This window comes from Salmo trutta, chromosome 1 (assembly GCF_901001165.1).
Source record: "Salmo trutta chromosome 1, fSalTru1.1, whole genome shotgun sequence".
NCBI lineage: Eukaryota > Metazoa > Chordata > Actinopteri > Salmoniformes > Salmonidae > Salmo > Salmo trutta.
Window position 1 is genome coordinate 8,736,711 of NC_042957.1, and position 20,757 is coordinate 8,757,467.

Sequence of the window (20,757 nt, forward strand, 5' to 3'; positions counted from 1 at the left end):
ATGCCAGAACTGGACAAGAACCTGACACTCTCAGCACACAGGGGGACAAACACCATCCTGGAGGTCAACATTCCCTCCCCCATATGCCCCCCTAGACACAAATATAACAACATAACCAACAAAAACGGGTCACAACTCCTGCAGTTCTGTCGCATGCTGGGTATGTTCATAGTCAATGGTAGGCTTCGAGGGGACTCCTAGGGTAGGTACACCTATAGCTCATCTCTTGGCAGTAGTACTGTAGACTACTTTATCACTGACCTCAACCCAGAGTCTCTCAGAGCGTTCACAGTCAGCCTACTGACACCCCTATCAGATCACAGCAAAATCAGAGTCTACTTGAACAGAGCAATACTCAATCATGAGGCATTAAAGCCAAAGGAACAGAATAATACTAAGAAATGCTATATATGGAAGGAAAGTAGTATAGAAACCTACCAAAAAACAATTAGGCATCAACAAATTCAATCGCTTTTAGACAACTTCCTGGACAAAACGTTTCACTTAATAACCTCTGAAGGATCCGCCCCTTTGTTTTCTCCAATGTTCGTCTAAAATGACTTACCCAAATCTAACTGCCTGTAGCTCAGGACCTGAAGCAAGGATATGCATATTCTTGATGCCATTTGAAAGGAAACACTTTGCAGTTTGTGGAAATGTAAAAGCAATGTAGGAGAATATAACACATTAGATCTGGTAAAAGAAAATACAAAGAAAAAAACGTGTTCTTTTGGTATTTTTTTGTACCATCAACTTCGAAATGCAAGAGAAAGGCCATAATGTATTATTCCAGCCCAGGTGCAATTTAGACTTTGGCCACTACATGGCAGCAGTGTATGTGCAAAGGTTTAGACTGATCCAATGAACCATTGTATTTCTGTTCAAATTGTTGTATCAAGACTGCACAAATGTGTCTAATTGGTTTATTCATACATTTTCAAGTTCATAATTGTGCACTCTCCTCAAACAATAGCATGATATTATTTCACTGTAATAACTAGTGTAAATTGGACAGTGCAATTCCACAAAAGTGGAGAAAAATTTGACCCCAATAACTACCGTGGAATATGCGTCAACAGCAACCTTGGGAAAATCCTCTGTGTTATCATTAACAGCAGACTCGTACATTTCCTCAGTGAAAACAATGTACTGAGCAAATATCAAATTTACCACATTACCGTACGACAGACCACGTATTCACCTTGCACACCCTAATTGACAAACAAACAAAACAAAGGAAAAGTATTCTCATTATTTGTTGATTTCAAAAAAGCTTTTGACTCAATTTGGCATGAAGGTCTGCTACACAAATTGATGGAACATCGGTGGTAGGGGAAAAACATATGACAATATAAAATACATGCACACAAACAACAAGTGTCTGGTTAAACTTGGTAAAAAACACACATTTCTTTCCACAGGGGCGTGGGGTGAAACAGGGATGCAGCTTGAACCCCACCCTCTTCAACATTTATATCAACGAATTGGCGAGGGCACTAGAACAGTCTGCAGCACCCGGCCTCACCCTACTTGTCACAGTTGACTTGGACTGGTGTAAGGTGGAATCAGATGCAGGAGACAGGTGCTGGAGTTGAGTGTCCTTTTAATAATTTGACACACAAAACAAAACCGCGAGGCACAGGGCGCTACAGACAGACTGCCTGGGAAAAACACATTCCCAATATTGCGAACAAACTATATATATATATAAGCGGCACAAAAAGGCACGGGGCGCAGCCCGGTAAATCCTCTCTTCCTTAAACTGTCAGAAATAAACCCGTAATAAAACACGGACCACCGTCCTGAGTGGACAATCAACAATCCCGCACAAAAAACCCAACTGAAAACACACCTTAAATAAGTCCCCACTAATGAAATACACAAAACAGGTGCGGAACAGACAGACAAAACTAAACGACAGAAACAACGATCGGTGGCAGCTAATAGGCCGGCGACGACGACCGCCGAGCGCCGCCCGACCGAGGAGGGGCACCACTTTCGTTGGATCCTGTGACAGTACCCCTCCCCTGACGCGCGGCTGACGCCGGCCTCGGGGACGGCCCGGAGGGCGAGGCGCCGGCCGATCCGGTCGGCGACGGTGGAAGTCCAGCAGCATAGAGGGGTCCAGAACGTCCGCCGCCGGAACCCAGCACCTCTCCTCCGGACCGTACCCCTCCCAGTCCACGAGGTACTGCAGGCCCCCTAGCCAACGTCGGGAGTCCAGGATGGCTCGGACTGTGTACGCCGGGCTCCCCCCGATGTCCAGGGGGGGCGGGGAGGCCTCCAGCACCTCACTGTCCTGCAGCGGACCAGCTACCACCGGCCTGAGGAGAGACACATGAAACGAGGGGTTAATACGGTAATACGAAGGAAGTTGTAACCTGTAACACACCTCGTTTATCCTCCTCAGGACTTTAAACGGCCCCACAAACCGCGGACCCAGCTTCCGGCAGGGCAGGCGGAGAGGCAGGTTCCGGGTCGAGAGCCAGACTCTATCCCCCAGGTTAAACACGGGGGCGTCACTGCGGTGGCGGTCAGCGCTCTCCTTGTGCCGTTCGCTCGCCCTCCTTAAACATTCCTGGACCGCGTTCCAGGTCTCCTGAGAGCGCTTGACCCATGCCTCCACCGCCGGAGCCTCCGTCTGGCTCTGTTGCCATGGCACCAGGACCGGCTGATACCCCAGCACCACCTGGAAGGGTGACAGATTAGTGGAGGAGTGGCGCTGAGAGTTCTGGGCCATCTCGGCCCATGGCACGAACTGCGCCCACTCCCCTGGCCGGTCCTGGCAATACGACCGCAGGAACCTGCCCACATCCTGGTTAATGCACTCTACCTGCCCATTACTCTCGGGGTGGAACCCCAAGGTCAGGCTGACCGAGACCCCCAGCCTCTCCATAAACGATTTCCACACCCTGGACGTAAACTGGGGACCTCGATCAGATACGATGTCCTCGGGCACCCCATAGTGCCGGAAGACGTGAGTGAACAGGGCCTCCGCGGTCTGCAGGGCCGTAGGAAGACCGGGCAAAGGGAGCAGACGGCAGGACTTAGAGAACCTGTCCACAACGACCAGGATCGCCGTGTTCCCCTGAGACGGCGGGAGATCCGTAAGGAAATCCACCGAGAGGTGAGTCCAGGGCCGCTGTGGAACAGGGAGGGGCTGTAATTTCCCTCGAGGTAGGTGCCTAGGAGCCTTACACTGAGCGCATTCTGAACAGGACGAGACATAACGCCGGACATCCTCAGCCAAGGTGGGCCACCAGTACCTCCCCTTCAGGCCCCGCACTGTCCGTTCCACCCCAGGATGACCCGAGGAGGGTAGAGTATGGGACCATCGGATCAGGCGATCGCGAACATCAAGCGGAACGTATTTCAGGCCCACGGGACACTGCGGCGGAGTAGGTTCTGACCGACCCGCCCGCTCGATGTCCGCATGCACCTCCCATACCACCGGTGCCACCAGACAGGAGGCGGGAAGTATGGGAGTAGGATCGATGGTCCGCTCCTCGGTGTCGTAGAGACGCGACAGTGCGTCAGCCTTCCGGTTCCGGGAACCTGGAATGTACGAGAGACTGAAGTTAAACCTCGTAAAAAACATGGCCCACCTCGCCTGACGGGGATTAAGCCTCCTCGCTGCCCGAATATACTCCAGGTTACGGTGGTCGGTCCAGATGAGAAAAGGGTGACGTGCCCCCTCAAGCCAATGTCTCCACACCGTCAAAGCCCTGACCACGGCTAACAGCTCCCGGTCCCCCACATCATAATTGCGCTCCGCCGGGCTCAGCTTCTTAGAAAAGAACGCGCATGGGTGGAGCTTCGGAGGAATGCCCGAGCGCTGCGATAGCACAGCTCCTACCCCAGCCTCGGACGCGTCCACCTCCACTATGAATGGCAAAGAGGGGTCCGGATGCGTCAGGACAGGTGCATTGGTAAACAGAACCTTCAGACGATGGAAGGCTCTGTCCGCCTCTGCTGACCATCGTAGCCGCACCGGCCCCCCCTTCATCAGTGAGGTAATGGGAGCTGCCACCTGGCCAAAACCCCGGATAAACCTCCGATAATAATTAGCGAACCCCAAGAACCGCTGCACCTCCTTCACAGTGGCTGGGGTTGGCCAATTACGCACAGCCGTCACGCGGTCACACTCCACCTCCACCCCCGAGGTGGAAATGCGATATCCTAGAAATGAGACGGCTCTTTTGAAGAACTCACATTTCTCAGCCTTGACGTATAGGTTATGCTCCAGCAGCCGCCCAAGCACTTTACGCACCAGGGACACATGCTCGGCGCGTGTGGCGGAGCAGATCAGGATGTCATCGATGTACACCACCACACCCTGCCCGAGCATGTCCCTAAGGACCTCGTCCACAAAGGATTGGAAGACGGCGGGAGCATTCTTTAACCCATACGGCATGACGAGGTACTCATAATGGCCAGATGTGGTACTAAATGCGGTTTTCCACTCGTCTCCATCTCGGATACGCACCAAGTTATACGCACTCCTGAGATCCAATTTCGTGAAGAAGCGCGCCCCGTGAAATGACTCCACTGCCGTAGCAATGAGAGGTAGCGGGTAACTGAAACCCACTGTGATAGCATTTAGACCTCTATAGTCAATGCACGGGCGCAGACCTCCCTCCTTTTTCTTCACGAAAAAGAAGCTCGAGGAGACGGGGGATTTAGATGGCCGAATGTATCCCTGTCTCAAGGACTCAGTGACGTATGTATCCATAGCCACTGTCTCCTCCTGAGACAGAGGATACACGTGACTCCTAGGAAGAACCGCGTCAGCCTGGAGGTTTATCGCACAATCCCCTCGTCAATGGGGTGGTAATAGAGTCGCCTTCATCTTACTGAAAGCGATAGCCAAATCGGCATACTCTGAGGGAATGTGCACGGTGGAGACTTGGTCTGGACTCTCCACCGTAGTCGCACCGATGGAAACTCCTATGCACCTACCTGAGCACTCCCCCGACCACCCCGTTAGAGCCCTCTGCCCCCACGAAATCTGGGGGTTGTGTGTGGCTAGCCAGGGGATTCCCAGTACCACTGGGAACGCTGGGGAGTCAATGATGAACAGGCTGATACGCTCCACATGACCCCCCCACGTCTGCATAACCAGTGGCACTGTGATCTCCCCTACTTGGCCTGACCCTAGCGGTCGACTATCTAGGGCGTGCACGGGGAAGGGGTGGTCCACTTGAACCAGGGGAATCCCTAACCTCTTCGCTAACCCATGGTCCATAAAACTCCCAGCTGCACCTGAATCGACTAGCGCCTTATACTGGAAGTGAGGGGAAAAATTAGGAAAACAAACGGAGGTGTACCAGTGGTCGACAGGGGGCTCTGGGTGTGGCTGGTGCGGACTCACCTGGGGGGCCGAAGCAGTGCTCTGCCTGCCCTCCGAACTCCCGGAGGGACCTCTCCAGCACCGGTCCACAGTGTGTCCTCTGTGTCCACATCGGGTGCAGGAGAGACCCCTCCCTCCGGTCCTCCTCGGTGCCGCCCCCCCTATCTCCATGGGCTGTGGAGCGGGAGGACTGGTAGGCGGAACGAACAGGCCCCGACTGGAACGTCCCCGGGCAGCCAGCAGGTTGTCCAATCTAATGGACAAATCCACCAGTTGGTCCAGAGTGGAGGTGTTGTCCCTACATGCCAGCTCCCGGCGGACGTCCTCGCGAAGGCTGCACCTATAGTGGTCTATCAGGGCCCGCTCGTTCCACCCCGATCCAGCGGCGAGAGTCCGGAATTCCAATGCGAAATCCTGAGCGGTCCTCGTCTCCTGCCTCAAATGGAATAGTAGCTCACCCGCCGCCCTGCCCTCCGGGGGATGATCGAAAACCGCCCGGAAGCGGCGGGTGAACTCCGGGTAGTCACCCCGGGCCGAGTCTGGACCATCCCAGACCGCATTGGCCCATTCCAGGGCTCGACCCGTGAGACACGAGACGAGGACGCTCACCCTCTCTTCGTCGGAGGGAGGGGGGCGGACGGTCGCCAGGTACAGTTCCAGTTGGAGCAAGAACCCCTTGCACCCAGCGGCCGTCCCATCGAACTCCCTGGGCGGTGAAATCCGGATCCCGCCGGCACCCGCTTCAGTGGGTGTGGGTAGGGGCGCAGGGTGAGGGACCGGAGCTGGTCTGGCTGGGGAGGCACCTCTCTCCCAGCTCTCCAACCGGGCCAACACCTGATCCATGGCCGAGCCTAGGCGGTGGAGGAGGACGGCATGTTGGGAGACCTGCTCAGCCATGGATGGCGCTTCTGCTCCTGCTGACTCCATATGGTTGACGGTGCGGGATTCTGTCACAGTTGACTTGGACTGGTGTAAGGTGGAATCAAATGCAGGAGACAGGTGCTGGAGTTGAGTGTCCTTTTAATAATTTGACACACAAAACAAAACCGCGAGGCACAGGGCGCTACAGACAGACTGCCTGGGAAAAACACATTCCCAATATTGCGAACAAACTATATATATATAAGCGGCACAAAAAGGCACGGGCGCAGCCCGGTAAATCCTCTCTTCCTTAAACTGTCAGAAATAAACCCGTAATAAAACACGGACCACCGTCCTGAGTGGACAATCAACAATCCCGCACAAAAAAAACAACTGAAAACACACCTTAAATAAGTCCCCACTAATGACATACACAAAACAGGTGCAGAACAGACAGACAAAACTAAACGACAGAAACAACGATCGGTGGCAGCTAATAGGCCGGCGACGACGACCGCCGAGCGCCGCCCGACCGAGGAGGGGCGCCACTTTCGTTGGATCCTGTGACACTACTAGAATCTGAAGTAAAATGTCTACTGTTTGCTGATTATCTGGTGCTTCTGTCCCCAACCAAGGAGGGCCTACAGCAGCACCTAGATCTTCTGCACAGATTCTGCCAGACCTGGGCCCTGACAGTAAATCTTAGTAAGACCAAAAATAATGGTGTTCCAAAAAAGGTTGAGTAGCACAGACCACCAATAAAAATTCCATCTAGCCACCATTGCCCTAGAGCACACCGTCTTGCCTAAACATCAGCAGCACAGGTAACTTCCACAAAGCTGTGAACAATCTGAGAGACAAGGCAAGAAGGGCCTTCTATGCCATCAAAAAGAACATACAGTTGAAGTCGGAAGTTTACATACACCTTAGCCAAAAATATTCAAACTCAGTTTTTCACAATTCCTGACATTTAATCCTAGTAAAAATTCCCTGTCTTAGGTCAGTTAGGATCACAACTTGATTTTAAGAAGGTGAAATGTCAGAATAATAGGAGAGAATGATTTCTTTCATCACATTTCCAGTGGGTCAGAAGTTTACATACACTCAATTAGTATTTGGTAGCGTTGCCTTTAAATTGTTTAACTTGGGTGAAACATTTTGGGCAGCCTTCCACAAGCTTCCCACAATAAGTTGGGTGAATGTTGGCCCATTCCTCCTGACAGAGCTGGTGTAACTGAGTCAGGTTTGTAGGCCTCCTTGCTCGCACACACTTTTTCAGTTCTGCCCACAAATTTTCTATAGGATGCCTGCCTCCATCAGGGCTATGTGATAGCCACTCCAATACTTTGACTTTGTTGTCCTTAAGCCATTTTGCCACAACTTTGGAAGTATGCCTGTGGTCAATGTCCATTTGGAAGACACATTTGTGACCAAGCTTTAACTTCCTGACTGATGTCTTGAGATGTTGCTTCAATATATCCACATCATTTTCCTTTCTCATGATGCCATCTATTTTGTGAAGTGCACCAGTCCCTCTTGCAGCAAAGCACCCCCACAACATGATGCTGAGACCCCCGTGCTTCACGGTTGGGATGGTGTTCTTTGGCTTGCAAGCCTCCCCCTTTTTCCTCCAAACATAACGATGATCTTGGCTGATTTCTTTTTATTTTCTCATGATGTCAAGCAAAGAGGCACTGAGTTTGAAGGTAGGCCTTGAAATACATCCACAGGCACACCTCCAATTGACTCAAATGATGTCAATTAGCTTGTCAGAAGCTTCTAAAGCCATGACATAATTTTCTGGAATTTTCCAAGCTGTTTAAAGGCACAGCCAACTTAGTGTATGTAAACTTCAGACCCACTGGAATTGTGATACAGTTAATTATAAGTGAAATGTAAACAATTGTTGGAAAAATTACTTGTGTCATGCACAAAGTAGATGTCCTAATCTACATGCCAAAACTAGTTTGATACCAAGAAATTTGTGGAGTGGTTGAAAAACGAGTTTTAATGACTAGGTGTATGTAAACTTCCAACTTCAACTGTAACATTTGACATACCAATTAGGATCTGTTTAAAAATACTTCAATCAGTTATAGAACCCACTGCCCTTTATGGTTGTGAGGTCTGGGGTCTGCTCAACAAACAAGAATTCACAAAAACGATCTGTGTAGGGTCAGGAGGCGTCGCCTGTGAAGGAATCCTCCTTATCAGGCCATCTGTCCTATTCCAACCTCACAACACAGCACTAGAGACAGATTTAGAGAAATGCCCTGGGCTCATCAGGTCTGGAGCCTCAGTTTAACACAAAACAGACTGTAGGATAGGAGAACTGTAGTCAGACAAACAGAAACACACACAGACACATGCACACACACACACAAACATACACAAAGTCAAGCCTCTGCAATGCAATGCAAGTCATACTGTACACGTGCAACTCAAATACATCATATTTCAGAGCCTTGGATGGAATCCCATTCCAGATTCCAGATTCCAGACCACCAATGATATAAGTGAATGCAGACAGTGGCTCCTGGAAATAGAACACAAGTGACTTTTACATAGACACAGACACACAATATAACATGACTAAAGGCTGCATAGTTTCTGTTCAGGATCCAATCAACGTTTGATGTCATCAGCTATCCCAGCCAGCATGCACTTAGATCAGTTTACAGTATGAGGATGGTTGTAGATTAATGCACTGGCTCCTGGATGTAAAACAACATGGCTGCATACATAGGGACATGTAATGTATAGGAAGTACAGTTTCAGGCATAGTTTCAGTTCAGGCTTCAATCAATCAATGATCTTAAATAACCCATCCAATCAATGATCTTCAATAACCCATCCAATCAATGATCCTCAATAACCCATCCAATCAACAATCTTCAATAACCCATCCAATCAATGTTCTTCAATATCCAATCCAATCAACGATCTTCAATAACCCATCCAATCAATGATCTTCAATAACCCATCCAATCAACAATCTTCAATAACCCATCCAATCAATGTTCTTCAATATCCCATCCAATCAACGATCTTCAATAACCCATCCAATCAACAATTTTCAATAACCCATCCAATCAACAATCTTCAATAACCCATCCAATCAATGTTCTTCAATATCCCATCCAATCAACGATCTTCAATAACCCATCCAATCAACGATCTTCAATAACCCATCCAATCAACAATCTTCAATAACCCATCCAATCAATGATGCTCAATAACCCATCCAATCAATGTTCTTCAATAACCCATCCAATCAATGTTCTTCAATAACCCATCCAATCAATGTTCTTCAATATCCCATCCAATCAATGTTCTTTAATAACCCATCCAATCAATGATCTTCAATATCCCATCCAATCAATGTTCTTCAATATCCCATCCAATCAATGATCTTCAATAACCCATCCAATCAATGTTCTTTAATAACCCATCCAATCAATGATCTTTAATAACCCATCCAATCAACGATCTTCAATAACCCATCCAATCAATGATCTTCAATAACCCATCCAATCAACGATCTTCAATAACCCATCCAATCAATGATCTTCAATAACCCATCCAATCAATGATCTTCAATAACCCATCCAATCAATGATCTTCAATAACTCATCCAATCAATGATCTTCAATAACCCATCCAATCAATGTTCTTTAATAACCCATCCAATCAATGATCTTCAATAACCCATCCAATCAATGTTCTTCAATATCCCATCCAATCAATGTTCTTCAATATCCCATCCAATCAACAATCTTCAATAACCCATCCAATCACACAGATGTCTGGAAGGAAGTTGCATGTAAATCATTTCTTGGTGTTTTACCACTTGTAAATGTTAAGACTATGCGGTATGCATTCCTCCATCTCTCCAGGCTTAGAAAGCTACACTTTAAGACTGTTTCTGTATAGAGCTAGTTAAGCTACACTTTAAGACTGTTTCTGTATAGAGCTAGTTAAGCTACACTTTAAGACTGTTTCTGTATAGAGCTAGTTAAGCTACACTTTAAGACTGTTTCTGTATAGAGCTAGTTAAGCTACACTTTAAGACTGTTTCTGTATAGAGCTCGTTAAGCTACACTTTAAGACTGTTTCTGTATAGAGCTTGTTAAGCTACACTTTAAGACTGTTTCTGTATAGAGCTAGTTAAGCTACACTTTAAGACTCATTCTGTATAGAGCTAGTTAAGCTACACTTTAAGACTCATTCTGTATAGAGCTAGTTAAGCTACACCTTAAGACTCATTCTGTATAGAGCTAGTTAAGCTACACCTTAAGACTCATTCTGTATAGAGATAGTTATCCCCAAGGGGAGAGAAGTGTCAGCAAACTCCAAGCCAGAGAAATTCCAATACACTGACAGTGGGACGCCCCAGAAACTCCACCCGTCTTGCCTCCTCCAGCCTACCCCCCAACACCCCAACCTGAGCCAACCCAAAATGTGTGGAGGGCTATGTGGGAGAATCCAAGAGTGGAGACGGCAGAACAGAACAGAGCAGTGACTGGGTTGACCCCTTTCTGTGTTTGCAAACATTGCCTCACGAGGGCGATGTGCGGAGGATGGTGGCAAAACATGGAGTTCTTATGGAACGGCAGCAAAAAAAGCCTCTATTTACATGTTGCTTATGAGTGCATTTCACACTACTTCTGCGTTATAATTGGATTTTAAGGCTCGTATGAATGTCCTGCTTAATATAATGATTGTGTCAGCATCGCAAATCAACTGCATTATACTTTTAAAAAAACACTTCAACTTCAACCAGTAAAACGGCTCTTTAGCTTTTGCTCCAGCCTATGTCAACGAGCGTTAGCATTCTAGCTAACAACTGCTGCATCCAGAATAGTTATTTTTTTAAAGATTACAACCAAATATAATCGTAGCGACTGTTCAAGCAACAATCAAAACAACATTGTAAGCGTATGAGAACCCACAAAAGTGATTTTGTTTAGAAGTAATAAGAATGTACATGGAGGTTATGTTGGATGGGTGCAGATAGCGATGACTTTCTGACTGCCGCCAAGAGTCGCGCTCATCTGTGCGTGACGTCAGTGTGTCGTGAAACAGGGTCTACAGTATATTCTGTAATACCAAAGGTAATAAATAACAGCTTATTTATATTCCTTATTTTACAGCAAGCCAGGTTTAGAATATTCTACCCCCACTCCTCCCCTCCTATCTCTCCTCCTATCTCTCCATACCTCCTCCCATTCTGGCAAATTCTCTCATTTAGCACCTCCGTGTTTGTCTACTAAAGTCCCCAAGGCCTCGTTGGCATCTGGACGCCATGAGTGAAGCTACACAACTCAACATTCAGGCAGCAACAAACATCTGTTCCCCTTGGACTTCAAACATCAGACCTCCTCCATCAGCGTGGCTCTGAATGGTGATCAACCAGCTGTGCATCAGCACCCATCTGTGGAAGAACATCTCCCATAAACTGACAGAATTTTGGGGGGGGGGGTTTCGTTTTTTTTGAAGTGGCTGAGATTCTGTATGAAAAGAACATATTTGTTTTATTACTACTATAAGTATTATTATTAGTTGTAGTATTATACAGAGATCCGTTGGAGGGGAGAGACAGATCATGGTGGGTGAGAGAATGTTTATCTGTACAGGGTTTTTAGTACAGATAGAGCACAAATAGACTAGGCACTAATTACTCACTGCAGTGAGCCTTTTATTTACACTTTGACCATGCCAGTCAAGTAGACAATCTGTGTAGATTTCCCTAATGCCCTCTGTCTGACAGTGTGATGGGAAGAGGAAGGTTCGGGGACATGCAAGGACATCACTTCTAGAAAAATATCAGGTTAGAGAGGTTGTCCAGCCCCAACCCTGTCCCATTCCGCCACAGGCAGACAAGCAGACACAATATTGCAGTTACGCAATGATGCACAAACATGGCCCAAAAATGTGTTTGTGTGCAGATTAAAAACAGCTCCGCTTGCTAGCATGCTGCTAGGATATGGTATATATACCTTCAGGGTTCGGAAATTCTACAATCACTGGAATCTCAAAAGACACCATCTGTGTATATAGAATGTAATTTCCTGCAAGATGTGGTCCTATGTTGCCTTCCTAAAATGAATGAACGAATCAGAGTGTGGATATGGGCGGCCTGTCTGTTTGTATGTTACAGCACGAAACAGATTCTATTTATCCTACAGACAGATCCTGCCATTATTGGTGTGTGTGTGTGTGTGTGTGTGTGTGTGTGTGTGTGTGTGTGTGTGTGTGTGTTATTGGTGGTGATATGCAGCTAAAACCAGGCTTAGCATCCTATTTCATCATGGTATTTCATCCAACAGCCTGCTAAAGCCTGGGTATTTAGGTCTTAGGACGAGGCATTGATTTCTAGTCTGCTTGATGCATTTCAAATGTCCCCTAAGCAGGCCATAGTGAGAAAGAGAGGGAGGGAGAGAAAGAGAGAAGAGAGAGGGAGAGAAAGAGAGATATCCTAAGCAGGCCATAGTGAAAGAGAGGGAGGGAGAGAGAGGGAGAGAAAGAAAGATATCCTAAGCAGGCCATAGTGAAAGAGAGGGAGGGAGAGAGAGGGAGAGAAAGAGAGATATCCTAAGCAGGCCATAGATAAAGAGAGGGAGAGAGAGAGAGAGAGGGAGGGAGAGAAAGAGAGATATCCTAAGCAGGCCATAGTGAAAGAGAGGGAGAGAGAGAGAGGGAGGGAGAGAAAGAGAGATATCCTAAGCAGGCCATAGTGAAAGAGAGGGAGAGAGAGAGAGGGAGGGAGAGAAAGAGAGATATCCTAAGCAGGCCATAGTGAAAGAGAGGGAGAGAGAGAGAGGGAGGGAGGGAGAGAAAGAGAGATATCCTAAGCAGGCCATAGTGAAACAGAGGGAGAGGGAGAGAGAGGGAGAGAAAGAGAGATATCCTAAGCAGGCCATAGAGAGAAAGAGAGGGAGAGAGAGAGAGGGAGGGAGAGAAAGAGAGATATCCTAAGCAGGCCATAGTGAAAGAGAGGGAGAGAGAGAGAGGGAGGGAGAGAAAGAGAGATATCCTAAGCAGGCCATAGTGAAACAGAGGGAGAGGGAGAGAGAGGGAGAGAAAGAGAGATATCCTAAGCAGGCCATAGAGAGAAAGAGAGAGGGAGATCTGTGTAGGGTCAGGAGGCGTCGCCTGTGAAGGAATCCTCCTTATCAGGCCATCTGTCCTATTCCAACCTCACAACACAGCACTAGAGACAGATTTAGAGAAATGCCCTGGGCTCATCAGGTCTGGAGAAAGACAAAAGAGAGAGAGAGTCTACCAGGAAAAGACTTCTATATCCAGACCACAGCACCACCAGCCACATCCACACCCCCACTCCAAAACAATCAATACCCCCCCAAACCAACCACCACACCCCATATAGACCCACTCAGATCAGACCTATGCCTCTCCTGCCCACCCCATGCCCCCCATTCCCACAAAGAAGGCCTCAACATGAAACTCACACATACGCCCCGGCCGTGAGCAGGTAAACAGGCCCAACCCCCATGCTTACACTAGCCCAAGTCAATGGCATGTACCAGATGCTCAGCAGGCTCTGCTCACGCTTACTGGTCTGAGGCCAAACCACACGACCAACAACATCGGACACTTTATGGAACACTAAGCCTCACTATGTCATCCTGGACTATCCAAGGCCTGAGGTCCTCTGCCTTTGACCTAAACAGCAGGAACCTGGACTTCATCAACGAAATCAGAAATACAGACATTGTCATCCTACAAGAAAGATGGTATAGAGGAGACGGACCCACTGGCTGGCCTCTAGGTTACAGAGAGCTGGTAGTCCCATCCACCAAACTACCAGGTGGGTGGTATAAAGGAGACGGACCCACTGGTTGCCCTCTTGGTTACAGAGAGCTGGTAGTCCCATACACCAAACTACCAGGTGTGAAACAGGGAGGGGACTCAGGGGGTATGCTAATTTGGTATAGAGCAGACCTAACTCACTCTATTAAATGAATCAAAACAGGAACATTTTACATTTGGCTAGAAATTCAAAAGGAAATGATTTCAACAGGGAGAAATGTCCTCCTGTGTGATACCTACAGAATCCCCATACTTTAATGAAGACAGCTTCTCCATCCTGGAGAGGGAAGTAAATCAGTTCCAGACCCAGGGACAGGTACTAGTCTGTGATGACAAAAATGACAGAACTGGACAAGAACCTGACACTCTCAGCACACAGGGGGACAAACACCTACCTGGAGGTCAACATTCCCTCCCCCATATGCCCCCTAGACACAACTACAACAACATAACCAACAAAAACGGGTCACAACTCCTGCAGCTCTGTCGCATGCTGGGTATGTTCATAGTCAATGGTAGGCTTTGAGGGGACTCCTATGGTAGGTACACCTATAGCTCATCTCTTGGCAGTAGTACTGTAGACTACTTTATCACTGACCTCAACCCAGAGTCTCTCAGAGCGTTCACAGTCAGCCTACTGACACCCCTATCAGATCACAGCAAAATCAGAGTCTACTTGAACAGAGCAATGCACAATCACGAGGCATCAAAACCAAAGGAACTGCATATTATTAAGAAATGCTATAGATGGACGGAAAGTAGTGTAGAAACCTACCAGAATTAAGAGAGAGAGAGAGAGAGAGAGAGAGAGAGAGAATGAGAAATGAGAGAGACAGAGAGAGACAGAGAGAGACAGAGAGAGAGAGAATGAAAGAGAGAGAGAGAGAAAGAGAGAAAGAGAGAGAGAGAGAGAGAGAGAGAGAATGAGAAAGAGAGAGAGAGAGAGAATGAGAATGAGAGAGAGAGAGAACGAGAACGAGAGAGAGAACGAGAGAGAGAGAATGAGAGAGAGAGGACAAGAGAGAGAGGACAGCCAAAGACAACAATGATAGTCAGTGAACTCATCCAAAATCAATTTGCCGGAGTCCTTCTAAAAGCAATTAACATAGTCTCCTCATCTTCCTTCAGGGCCGTGGTACTCAGTGACCTAATTCACCACACATCAATCTGATTGTGATACACTGAAGACACTACTTAAGCATCCAGTGAGCGTGTGAGTGTGTTATAAGCATCCCAGGCATGACTTCATGTCAGGATGAGGGAGGATTTAAACACAGCAACAGTGAGGTATCCACAACAATAATAGTTTAGTCAAATGGTGACACATATGGTGACACATATGGTGACACATATGGGGACACATATGGGGACACATATGGAGCGGCGTGTCTGTCCACCAAAAAGCCAGTGGGTCAGACTCTGTCATACGGCAGGTTGATCCACTGCTGTGTGGGCCTTGACTGAATCAATCTGGAGGAGAGAAGACCACTGAGGCCTTGGCAGCATCACTGTCCAACATCTCTTGTGTCTGAATGGTCTGTCTGAGCAGTCTGTCTGTCTGACCAGCCCGTATGTCTGAACGGTCTGTCTGTCTGTCTGAACAGTATGTCTGTCTGTCTGAACGGTATGTCTGTCTGTCTGAGCGACCTGTATGTCTGAACGGTCTGTCTGTCTGAACGGTATGTCTGTCTGTCTGTCTGAGCGACCTGTATGTCTGAACGGTCTGTCTGTCTGTCTGAACAGTATGTCTGTCTGTTTGAACGGTATGTCTGTCTGTCTGAACGGCCTGTCTGTCTGAACGGACTGTCTGTCTGAGCGACCTGTATGTCTGAACGGTATGTCTGTCTGTCTGAACGGTATGTCTGTCTGTCTGAACAGTATGTCTGTCTGTCTGAACGGCCTGTCTGTCTGAACGGACTGTCTGTCTGTCTGAGCGACCTGTCTGTCTGAACGGTATGTCTGTCTGTCTGAACGGTCTGTCTGTCTGAACGGACTGTCTGTCTGTCTGAGCGACCTGTATGTCTGAACGGTCTGTCTGTCTGAATGGTATGTCTGTCTGTCTGAACGGTATGTCTGTCTGTCTGAACGGTATGTCTGTCTGTCTGAACGGTATGTCTGTCTGTCTGAACGGTATGTCTGTCTGTCTGAACGGTATGTCTGTCTGTCTGAACGATATATCTGTCTGTCTGAACGATATATCTGTCTGTCTGAACGATATATCTGTCTGTCTGTCTGAGCGACCTGTATGTCTGAACGGTATGTCTGTCTGTCTGAACGGACTGTCTGTCTGTCTGTCTGAACGGCCTGTATGTCTGAACGGTATGTCTGTCTGTCTGAACGGTATATCTGTCTGTCTGAACGATATATCTGTCTGAATAGCTGTCTGTCTGTCTCAGACCCATATAGGGATGGCTCTGCTTTGTTATTCCCTACTGCTGGTGCAAAGTCTAGTTCCACCTTATCCTATGCATTCAACATCCCAGCTCAAGCCTGGCTGGTATGGCCCATTGAGATGGCCTATGGACAGGTGTGGGGAGAGATGTAGGCTATAACAGGTGAATGACAAGTGAGTATAACAGGTGTATGACAGGTGTAGGAACGTTGACTTACCACAGAGTCCATTAGGGATGCTCCTGTGATGGTGTGGTGCCGACAGGTCATCCATGGACCTCCTCTGGAAGGTGCTCCCCAGCTTGCCCTCCCTCTCCGCGGGCAGCTTGTGTATGTGGTTGTGGTGGTGGTTGTTGTGGTTGTGGTGGTGGTCGGGGCTGCCTGCGCTCCCAGTGCTAGAGGTACTACTCCCATCCCCGACATCCCGAACTGTCCCTGTCCCACCATTCAGGTTGGTGAGGCTGGACTGGGAGTCTATGGAGCTCCGGGAACCCACTCCGTTCCTCTCCTCATCCAGCATGAGGATGATCTCCTTCAGGTCCGTGTTCTCACGCACCAACCTCTCCTGGTTGGCCTCCAGCTCTTTGAGCTTTAGCTGGTAGGTGCCCACCTCCTTCCACATGGCACTTGCTGAGTACCGGCCAAACCGCTGCCACTCCCGGGACAGCTTCTTGCCCTTCTGCCGGTCATCATCCAGGAAGCAGCAGAGCTCGCGCAGCTCGTTGTTGTCGTCCTGGAGCTTCTGGTTGATCTCCTTCAGGTTGCGGATCTCGTGCAGGTGCACCTGCAGCCTCCGGTTAACGTCTTTCATCATGTTGCCGTGGTCCATCATTAGGTTCATCTTCTCGTTGTCCAGCCTCCGTAGCCGCTTGACCAGCTCCTCCTTGCCGCATCGCAGCAGCTCTTCATCCGGTAGCTGATTCAGGTCTGGATCCTTGGGTCCCTCTGACAGGTTTGTAGCCATGTCTCCCAGCGCGGTCTGTGCTTTCTCCTCGGTAAGATATAACAGGAAGGCAGTAAGCTGGATGTTTAGGCTAAACTAACCGAGTCTCAATTGCGGAATTGTATTGAAATGCGAATACATGATACGGAAATAAAGGTGGAAAAGTTGAATGAATCAAATGAAAATGCGATGTTGTCTACGTCAACCATTCAGAAGAGGCTGCATGCAGTACACCCTCACCTGTCGTTCAAAAAAAAATACCTCGCGGTTGGTATTTGCAATTATTCTTTATCTTTGCATTTGTTCATAACTCGTGTCTATAACGTGTAAATATTAGTAACATCCCGACAAAAAAACAAGTGGATGTTTACCGATCAAAGCTCCATCACATATCCCTCGCGCTGAGACCTGTCAGAGGAATCCTCCGCATTCCAGAATTGCATGTGCAAATCCGGTCATGCACGTATGAAGAAAAAAAACGAAAATTATTAACAATTCTGCTACAAATCGAACACGAATATGCGTTTGGAAACGTTTTTATAAAAAACGAATTAATAGCACTCTATTTACTATTTCCGCATGTTGCATTTCCGAGACAACAGGAACGACTGGCTTTTACAACCGACACGGTGCTCGAGCTCTTTGAAAGATAAGCCTATTTCCCCGAAGTGGTGAGCGCCTGCACGCGCAGTGAATACCGGAGCTCGTTGGGAATTAGCACGGTTCTCCACTGTTTCCACGGACTGTAGTGCGTACAGTTTGAAAAGGTTCAAGAAGCTCTCTGTCAAGACGGCCAATCAAGAGGCAGGCCTGATCGTGCCCACTCCACGCAATGGATGTCACTGCCTTCTTAAAGGGCCAGTAAGGATCTTCACTTCACACGTTATGAAAGAGGTGAAAATGCATGCTTTTCTTATAATAAAAAATGCATACATTTATCAATAAATGTTATAAAATAGATCTGTTTTGAAAATAACTATATGCAATTAAATTGGTCAGTTCCAGTAATTGAAATTCAACAGAATAATTATGAAAATAGAACACTATTCTTAATTGTTTTTAATGTTTTTAAATGTAAACTTTATTTAACTAGGCAAGTCAGTTAAGAGCACATTCTTATTTACAATGACGGCCGACCCCGGCCAAACTTTAACGACGCTGGGCCAATTGTGCACCACCCTATGGGACTCCCAACCACGGCCGGTTATGGTACAGCCTGGAATCGAACCAGGGTCTGTAGTGACGCCTCTAGCACTGAGATGCATCATTTATAGCTATGTGACCTGTTATTATCGTGTTATAAACATATTATAAACATGGTTTGGCCTAATAACCTACAGCACTATAATAAAGCACTGTCTCCTGCTTTCAGTCTGCAGAATGTCTCAATCCTTTTAATTCCTATGTGAAAATGATGATAGCTTTGGTGTGCACTTCCTTGCCCTGGCATGTTGACCCAATTCAAACAATGGATACACTGTTTCCAAACTTTGTACTAATTACTGAATCATCAAAGCTGAGGCGGCAGAGGAAAGAAATGTTACACTTGATTGAGTTTTCACAATGCAACCCATCATAAAAGTCTAAGTAGAATTATTCCACTTGCAATTCAGTCAACAGCAATTCATTCAACATGTATTTAAAATGACACTCATCCAGAGGTCACGAGTGTAAACAAGAAAGTGGCAAAACATGAATGGTCTTTATTCCGCGGGTTTACAGCGACACCTTGTGGACAAAAGTATTATTATTTTCTGGGGCTCTGATTGTTTTCTAAATGATTCTACTAAATCCGGCTACATTTACTAAAACAGACGCACTGAAATAATAATGTTGGTTAGGAAGTTCACCGAAGAAGTGAATATATACTGTATAAAGCTCTCTACAGTTTTTAATATGTTGTATATTGAATATATTGTAACGACCCTGGGTTATCCCACTTCTGACACCAATGTAATGAAACAGGCAGGAAACAGGTCTCGAACCCTCGACCTTCTAGCCCGAAGTCCAGCGCGCTATCGACTGTGCCCCAAAAGCATGCCTAAGCGGCAGCGTCGATATCCGCGCTTATAAACCCAGGGTCGTTACACTATATTGAACTGTAACGTTGCTGTAACAACATAATAATTGACATAGACTGTGTACAAAGTGACACAGACTGTGTATAAAGTGACATACACTGTGTATAAAGTGACATAGACTGTGTACAAAGTGACATAGACTGTGTATAAAGTGACATACACTGTGTATAAAGTGACATACACTGTGTATAAAGTGACATAGACTGTGTATAAAGTGACATACACTGTGTATAAAGTGACATACACTGTGTATAAAGTGACATAGACTGTGTACAAAGTGACATAGACTGTGTACAAAGTGACATACACTGTGTATAAAGTGACATAGACTGTGTATAAAGTGACATAGACTGTGTATAAAGTGACATAGACTGTGTACAAAGTGACATACACTGTGTACAAAGTGACATAGACTGTGTACAAAGTGACATAGACTGTGTACAAAGTGACATAGACTGTGTACAAAGTGACATACACTGTGTATAAAGTGACATAGACTGTGTACAAAGTGACATACACTGTGTATAAAGTGACTTAGACTGTGTATAAAGTGACATAGACTGTGTACAAAGTGACATAGACTGTGTACAAAGTGACATAGACTGTGTACAAAGTGACATAGACTGTGTATAAAGTGACATAGACTGTGTATAAAGTGACATAGACTGTGTATAAAGTGACAAGGTACAGTCTAGAAACACTCCTATATTAAGTCCATCCTACTAACCATGGTCATCATACACCCATTACATTCAAAATATAATTTCTCTATAAAAAATAATGAATAATTATAATTACAAAAAAACTATATATACAGTACCAGTCAAAGGTTTGGACACACCTACCCATTCAAAGGTTTTTCTTTCTTTATTTATTTATTTCTACATTGTAGAATAATAGTGAAGACATCAAAACTATGAAATAACAAATATGGAATCATGTAGTAACCAAAAAAGTGTTAAACAAATCAAAATATATTTTATATTGGAGATTCTTTAAAGTAGCCACCCTTTGCCTTGATGACAGCTTTGTACACTCTTGGCATGCTCTCAACCAGCTTCACCTGGAATGCTTTTCCAACAGCCTTGAAGGAGTTCCCACATATGCTGAGCACTTGTTGGCTGCTTTTCCTTCACTCTTCGGTTGACCTCATCCCAAAACATCTCAATTGGGTTGAGGTCAGGTGATTGTGGAGGCCAGGTCTGGAGGTGTGTTGGGTCATTGTCCTGTTGGAAAACAAATGATAGTCCCACTAAGCGCAAACCAGAAGAATGGGGTATCGCTGCAGAATGCTGTGG

The 20,757-nt window shown here is 46.8% G+C and overlaps 1 protein-coding gene across 8 annotated transcripts in view; it reads right to left on the bottom strand.

The window, feature by feature from the left end:
• The window catches only part of LOC115157240 (coiled-coil domain-containing protein 85C-B), a 108,323-nt gene extending 90,150 nt beyond the window's left edge, over positions 1-18,173 (bottom strand). For 6 of the 8 annotated variants that reach the window (XR_003868439.1, XR_003868425.1, XM_029705777.1 and 3 more), the window contains exon 1: positions 16,655-18,170. Coding sequence is in view for 6 of the 8 variants with exons in the window: in XM_029705777.1 (XP_029561637.1) it covers positions 16,655-17,399 (745 nt within the window). In the remaining 2 variants the exon portion in view is untranslated. Of the gene's footprint in view, positions 1-2,283; positions 2,325-16,654 lie in introns of those variants that run through there. The other 2 variants (XM_029705451.1, XM_029705862.1) reach the window with 2 other exon arrangements.
• Between the last annotated feature and the right edge of the window lie 2,584 nt (positions 18,174-20,757).